General features: G+C 47.3%; 1 protein-coding gene across 1 annotated transcript in view; it reads left to right on the top strand.

Annotated features, from left to right (window-relative positions):
• Window positions 1–2,980: 2,980 nt before the first annotated feature.
• Window positions 2,981–7,868, top strand: part of LOC115461849 (proline-serine-threonine phosphatase-interacting protein 2-like) — a 260,520-nt gene continuing 255,632 nt past the window's right edge. The window contains exon 1 of the mRNA XM_030191905.1: window positions 2,981–3,082. Within this exon, the coding sequence (XP_030047765.1) occupies window positions 3,050–3,082 (33 nt within the window). The 5' untranslated portion in view covers window positions 2,981–3,049. The remainder of the gene's footprint in view (window positions 3,083–7,868) is intronic.

Raw genomic sequence — 7,868 nt, 5'->3', positions numbered from 1 at the left:
AAATAAAAAAATAAAAATATCGTCATCTACATCACTCAAACATAAATAACAGTCCAACAGTCCAGTTCATTAACAAGCTTCAAAGTAGGAAAGGACAAGGGGACAAAGTTTGTCCCTTGTCCCCGTGGGATCTGTCCCCATCCCCTTGGGCTCTGTCCCCATCCCTGCCCTCGCACTGTCCCCGTGGGATCTGTCCCCGTGGGATCTGTCCCCGTCCCCATGGGCTCTGTCCCTATTCCCATGTCATACTCTAGTTAGGGATCTTCAGTTTGGAAAAGAGACAACTGAGAGGGGACATGATTGAGGTCTACAAAATCCAGAGTGGTGTAGAATGGGCAAACGTGAATTGATTTTTCACTCTTTCAAAGAGTACAAAGACCAGGGGACACTCAATTAAGTGGAAATACTTTAAAAACAAGTTGCCGAAGGATGTGGTAATAGCAGCTAGTGTTTCTGGGTTTAAAAAAGGTTTGGACAAGTTCCTGGAGGAAAAGTCCACAGTCTTCTATTGAGATAGACATGGGGAAAGTCATTGCTTGCCTTGGGATTAGTAGCATGGAATGTTGCTAGTATTGAGTTTCTGCCAGGTACTTGTGATCTAGATTGGTCACTGTTGGAAGCAGGATACTGGGCTAGATGGACCACTGGTCTGACCCAGTAGAGCTAGTCTTATATAGAAAGAGCTAACCTTTTACGCCTACCCAGACCTTGTGTTAAAACTGTGCCATTGAGCTCAGCCTTGATGAGATAGAACTGGGGGGGGGGGGGGGGGGGGGGGGGGAGAAGTGCTGGAACACAAAGAGCAACATGCTGGACTGCTGACAGTAGCATGCATCTATGGAAAAAGATCATATCAGCACCCAGAGCTGCATGCACATATGTCTGCATGTAAATATTCATATTACAAACGATGTATGTACAGAATAACTTTCTAGCACGTGCAATTCTAGGTGCTGATTTATGCACAGGATATAACTGCTGCTAACGCAGATCCATGTGCACATGAATCGAGTGCTCCTTCCATGCTAGTGCACAATATTTGCACTGGGTCTATTTGCATATAATTTTATTATTGCACTGGGGAGCAAAATGTTTGGCCTTACTCTTGCATTAGGAGGGTTGAGCGTTAAGCATCAGTGTATGGCTTCTAACACAAGTTTTCTGCATTGGGTCCTAGGTAGTAAGATGGAAACCTCAAGCAATGTTAGATACAGTATCTAGGCCTAGATTTAAGCCATGGGACAATATTGCAACCCTACTCCACAAAGCTGCAAATAACTTTAGTGTAATAACCATTTTAGTCCACTTTTAAGGTTAATAAATAAAGACAAAAAAAGAGAAAATTTAGATGATACCTCTTTATTGAACTAATATTTTTGACTAGCTTCCTGTTCCGGGGCAGAGGGAGCAGGGAACCAGCGGAGCCGACAGCCACGCGGCTGCTCCCAGCACCCCAGCAGGTAAGAAGAATGCACCTGGGGGGGGGGCTTGAAGGTGATGTCAGTGCCGTAGCGAGGTCGGTTCGCCCCTGCGCACCCCCCCGGGTGCAGCACGGTGCACCACCCCCTCGGCGCATCCCCCCTCGGAGTGCATTCTTACCAGTGGCATAGAAAAGGAGGTGGGCGGGAGGGCCGGTCTGCCCCGAGTGCACGTCGTTGGGTGCTGCGTCGGCTCCGCTGGTTCCCCGCTCTCTCGGCCCCGGAACAGGAAGTAACCTGTTCCGGGGGAGAGGAAGCAGGGAACCAGTGGAGCCGACACCCCCCCCCCCCCCAGCGGCATGCACCCGGGGTGGACCACTCCTGCTGCCCCCCTTCCTACGCCACTGGGTGATGTGCCGGGGGGAGGACGCTGCACCCGGGGGGGGGGGGGGTGTCATGCTGCACCCGGTGGGAATGGATGACGCTGCACCTTGGGGGGGTGTGCAGCGGTGATCTGCCCCGGGTGGCAGCTGACCAAGGAACGCCACTGCACTTAGAACAAGTCTTTCTCACTTCAGGAAGCAGATGAAAGCTTGGCTCTTAAACTAGACCTTTAATGGAAGAATTAATTAACTTGTTAGTCTCATGCATACACACAACTGCACATACTGCAGCAGGACAGGTTTATCCACTCCTACCCTAGCTGAGATAACATGTAATCATCTCTCTGACCTCATGTGCAACTAAATTAGCCCTCTTATTTTCTAACCTATCTCTTACCTATCTATATGTTCCATCTTTGCTTATACCTTACCGCCAGTGGCGTACCAAGGGGGGGGGCGGTGGGGGCGGTCTGCCCCGGGTGCACGCCGCTGGGGGGTGCCGCGGCGCGCGCCTGCTCCGAGTTCGCTAAACTTCGTCGCTCGTTCGCTGCAGCTCCCTCTGCCCCGGAACAGGTTACTTCCTGTTCCGGGGCAGAGGGAGCTGCAGCGAAGCGAAGTTTAGCGAACTCGGAGCAGGCACGCGCCGCGGCACCCCCCCCAGCAGCGTGCACCCAGGGGGGGTGTCATTTCACCAGAAGGGGGGCGAAGGTGTCATTTGGCAGGGGGGGTGCGCTGCACCCGGGGGGGGGGGGCGCATTAGCGCTCCGCCCCGGGTGCCATCCAGGCCAGGAACGCCACTGCCTACCGCTGTCTATTAAAATGTTCTATTATGTATTGTGTTGACATTGTAAGTAGTATACTGTGCCATACTTTGTTGTTTTAATATTTTTTTACTGCTGTAATTGTCTGTTGCTTATGTCTGATTTATTCCTACTGTACAGGCCTTGAGTGAATTCTTTCAAAAAGGTGGTGAAATAAATTCTAATAAATACAACATGTTTTGTTGTCATGCTGGGAAAGTCTGCAGTTTGTGAAACGGGCTTCCCAGCAGGTGGCACGCACAAACCTTGTGCTAGAAGCAACCGGAGGAGGGCACAAACCTCTGTGCTTGGGACCGAAGGTCTTTAGGACCCAGCGGCGAGGCGGTTCTTAGAAAACAGGGAAGGAAGAGTGGAGGAACTAAAAGTTACAAGTGTTTCTTCAGAGAGGAGTGCGGTAACTTTCTGTACATTTCGAGCAGCTGCTACAATGAAGGGGACATCCTTTAAGGACAACTTCTGGGTAAGTCTGGCTTAGGAGAACGGGGGCATGAATGAATGATGTAGGAAAAACCACTGACTGCCAGATGCAGTAACAGGGGACCAGAATCAGGTTCGTCACAGGTCTGTGTTCAGGGAGGGGTTAATGTTTTGACTGTCAGAAAAAGGACTGGGGAAGATTGGGCAGAGCGAATGTCGGATTGTCAGGAGGCGGCTTCTGTCCGCGAGACCCTCGTTTCTGCCATTGATTGACAGTGCGGATTCTCAGTTTGAGCTGTCTCCTGCACTGCATCCATTTGCATGCCCTGGAGAGGATTGAAAGGTACCATCCCTGACAGAAAAAAGGAGGAAGTACTTATTTTTTAATAGGCTTTCTTATGTGGACACCTGGACACCTTAGACAAACTTTCAGCCTTACACTATTCCCCCTTGTAGCGCTATAGAAATGCTAAATAGTAGTAGTAGCTCCCCCCCAAGAACTGAATAATCTTGTGTCACTGTGATCGGGGCACAAAAAGGCTGACTAGTTACTGGCTGCTGCTGCCAGTAACTATCACCTAGTCTTGCTTAATGGTTGGGCCAGCCCTGTTTTCATCCCATTCAGACCGAGAACTGGATGGCTCAGGGGACTGGTCACAGCATTGCAGAGCCAACTACAGGTTTGATTCCTGGGCTGAAGTGAATCTTTCTGCACTATTTGCCTTTTAAAAGGTGGAATGACATGACAACACGTGTGGTAGAACTGACAGATCAGTTGGAATCTGACATGTGAACACTTGCTCCAGTCCAGTTTTAGGGACTCAAGCAAGTGTTCACATGTCGGGTTCTGGTGCATCTGTCTGTTCTGCCACATGTGTTGTCATTCCACCTTTTAGAGGCAAATAGTATAGAGAGATTCAATTCAGCCCAGGAGTAAAACAGCAACAGTACACCAGCAAAACTGGCCTTCAGCTTCTACTGAAAAGGCATGAGCTAAATCCAAATAACTAATAAATAAAAAGACAGGTGTCCGAAAGAGACCTTGGAGTAAAGCTTGTGTTTAGCTGCGTTGCTGGCTTGCTATCTGTTAGTTAATTATTTCCTTTCTTTTTTTAGCAGTTACTGTAGAGTGAAACTGGAATACAAAGTGCAGGTTGGTGTACCTTTTTAGGGGAGGGGGGAGGTTCAATAGCCAATTAATTACAGAACACCAATACATTTTGGATTTTCAGCCCACTTTTCCAAATGGCACTCAGCTGTCATACAGCACTGGTATTCACTCCTAATTCCAGAGGGCTGTGAACAGGCCAGGTTTTCAGGATATCCCTACTAAATGTGCACGAGAGACTGGATTTGCATACAGTGGAGAAAATAGGCCTTCAAAACTTTCATGCATTAGGGACATCCTGAAAACCTAACCCATTGGTGATCCTTGGGGACTGTGAATAATACCAGTACCAGGGTCTTACATTCTTAGAATTCAGGTACACTTAAGACTTTTCCCAAAGAGTTTACAAGCAAAATGGATACCTGAAGGAACAGGAGGTAAAAAAACCTTAAAACAGAAGAGCAAGCCAAACAGCACAGTGGAAATAACCAAGCAAAATTGTAAATAGGCTAAGACAGATAAATATCCAATCATTTTTATAAAAACAGGATTGAAGAAAGGTGGCCAAAATGCAAGCAGATATAGGGGAAATGCAGAATAAGCCTGTTTTTGAAAGTTAGAATATGTAGAGTCCCCTGCAGAAAGAGGCTGGGCCATCCATCAGCTTGGCTGTATTATTAGGATGGGATCTGAGCACTGGAAGCTGGTCAATATTCACTAACCTGTCTTTGCAGTGCCTTCATAGAATGTAGAGACCGGGTCTATGTCTTTGATCCCTCATCTGTTTTCTGTAACATGTTCAGACATCTCTTTCCCTGTGTTGGTCATCTTCTTTTGACTCTCTCAGCTTCCCTCCACGAACTACCCCTCACCTTTGTACTGAATCTGGGTTATGTAAGCATTTTAAACATTGAGAACCATGCCAGTGTCCCGCCGGCATGTGGGAGACCTGGGTTCCAGTTGATGACCCAGTTTTTGCCCCAGGGGCTAGTATGGGATAGAGTTGCTGCAAAGGAAGAGCTGACAGCCCAAGGGAATCTGTCATGCAACAGTGACACCTATTGGTTGGTTGAAGAAAGCACATCTGCTGGGTTCTGTAGGGAGCAACGTTTGGTGGTGGTGGTGGTGGTGGTGGGGGGGGAGTCTCTCAGCCACAGAACTGCTTCTGCAATGGCTGCTGGGCTATGGAAAAAGAGCTGCAAAGTTACCCAGTTTTAGGAGGAAGACACTTTGGCCAGTCCTTACTTGCATTCCAAAGCAATGTGGAATTTGTGGTCCCTGATTCTACCTAGTGATACCAGTACTTTAGGTCCCATAATGCACTATGATGGGGATGTTAGAAATCCAGGGCTGTCTCACTATCTCCCTCCTGGATAGCTTGGAAGTTCTGAGGAACGGGACAAATAGGTTTGAGTACAGGCTTATGACATCATAGCAAAATTGTTACATATAAAAAGATCTGGGAGAGAGCTATAGAGAGGCCAAGTTACCCAGTTCCAGGCTGGAGATATTGGGTAGTCCTGGATTTCAAACCACCCCATCCTGGTGTGTTATGGAACTTGCAGCACTGATTTCAATGGGCAGGATCAGGCACCACAAATCCCACGCTGCTTTGGAATGGAAGTTCAAAACCAGGATTGGCCAAAAATCCCCAGCCTCAGCCTGGAACTGTTAACTTGGCATCTCTGGAGCTACACCATTGCTTCAAGCACTGCACTGGTTTCCAGTGGAAGCTAGGACTTTGAGGTTTTATGCTGAGCCCATTGAGGGGATTGGGCCTAATTATTTGTGTACTAATTGGAAAGTCCATTTGCCAAATAGATTGTTGCATTCTACCAGAATGAGAAATTCGTCATTGTCCCCAGATAAGGGGGTTTAGGTTTGCGAGGGTGAATGCCTTTTGTTTCTCAGGGAATACATTGCCAGATGATCTGAAAAACCTTACTGATTACCTGAGTTTAGGATGCAGCTAAAGAATTTGCTTTTTAAAGAAAATCTTATAGTAACTTGTGATTTACTCTGGATGAATTGGACTTTGTAATCTGACCTGTACAGTTGTGTTTAACTGAGATTCTCTGAGGACAAGCAGATATAATATTCTCACATATGGGTGCCATCATCCACGGAGCCTGGTGCGAGCACTGCCAAGTGCACTGTCACTTTAAATCTTTGAGGTAGTACCCCGAGTGCGGGACCAGCAGTAGTCTATCGTTTTCAACGGAGCAGAGAGGTTGTTTTTAAAATCTCTTCTCAGCGCGTCAAACCTTTCCCTTTTTGGTGCTTTTCCTTTTTTGGGATATATTTTTTCTTCATATTTTTCTTTTTTCAATACTGATTTCTTAAAGTTTAGCCATTATTTCAATTATTTTTCATTTTTTTTTCAATTTTCGGACTTTGAACCTCTGAGCCCATCTTTTGCCCAGAAACCATCAACCATTTTCGGGTACGCGACTACTCGAGCTACCCGGGCCAGAGCCTTTTGACCTTGTGTCAGCCGTCTTTCTCTCCATATCAACAAAGGTGCCACGTGGCTTTCAGAAGTGCACTGAATATGGTAGGACTATTTCAGGCACGGACCCCCATAACTGTTGTGTTCAGTGCTTAGGTCCAGAGCACAGGGACATACAGTGTAGCCTCTGCCTGCACATTCAAGTGAAGACCCTTAAAGCCTGCAGAGTCCAGCATGAAAAACGTTTCAGTTCTGCACCGACATCAGCACTCGCATTGAGCATGTCAGAGGAATTGGCTTGTGACACAACATCGGGTGCACTGATGCAATGAGAGGGTCCAACATCAGACCGAGTACCACGACAGCGTAAGGACTCTATGTTCTCTTCGTCAGTGCTGCATACATCAAGGGACCTGCAGCGTAAAAAAAAAACTAAAAAGCATTGCCATTGTTCTCCCTCCAAGCACTCTGTCAACACCTCCCCTGCTTCGCCGTCCTCAATGTATGGGAAGCAGCCATGCCACACTGACTGCTGTCCTTCTCTCCAACTTATTTCTCATAGACAGCCTTTGAGGTCTTCAATATCTCCTACACCTGCACACGCTATTACTCAAGCTGCATCCACACTGCTTTCTCAGCCGGTACTGACGCCTGCCCTACATATCCAGGCTATACTCAAAGAGGAGCTTTCAAGGCTACTTCATTCAGTCTATACAAGCTTACAGGGTGCTTGTGCCAGCCTCAGCCCAACCTGTCGTTACACCAAAGAGACAGTCACGGGAGAGGGCCCACATGTCGGCTTGGTATTGATCATCCAGGGCAGCATGAACCTGACCGAATATTTCCTCCTCGAAACTAACTACCTGTTCCTATGATCCTATTCCCACCCATCTACTTAACACTATCTCTCCTACTGTCATCCCTTTCATCTGTCATATCCTCAATCTTTCACTTTCCACTGCGACTGTTCCTGATGCCTTCAAACATGTCGTAGTCACATCACTCCTTAAAAAACCTTAATTGGACCCTACCTGTCCTTCCAACTATCGCCCCATCTCCCTCCTCCCTTTCCTATCTAAGATACTGTTCACCACTGTTGCCTTGACTTTCTTTCATCTCAAGCTATTCTTGATCCACTTCAATCTGGCTTTCACCCCCTTCATTCAACTGAAACAGCGCTTGCTAAAGTCTCCAATGATCTGTTCCTGGCCAGATCCAAAGGTCTCTATTCTATCCTGATCCTTCTCGATCTATCTGCTGCTTTTGATACTG

This window comes from Microcaecilia unicolor, chromosome 2 (assembly GCF_901765095.1).
Source record: "Microcaecilia unicolor chromosome 2, aMicUni1.1, whole genome shotgun sequence".
In the NCBI taxonomy this organism is placed as follows: Eukaryota; Metazoa; Chordata; class Amphibia; order Gymnophiona; family Siphonopidae; genus Microcaecilia; species Microcaecilia unicolor.
This window is presented reverse-complemented; position numbering and strand designations above follow the sequence as displayed.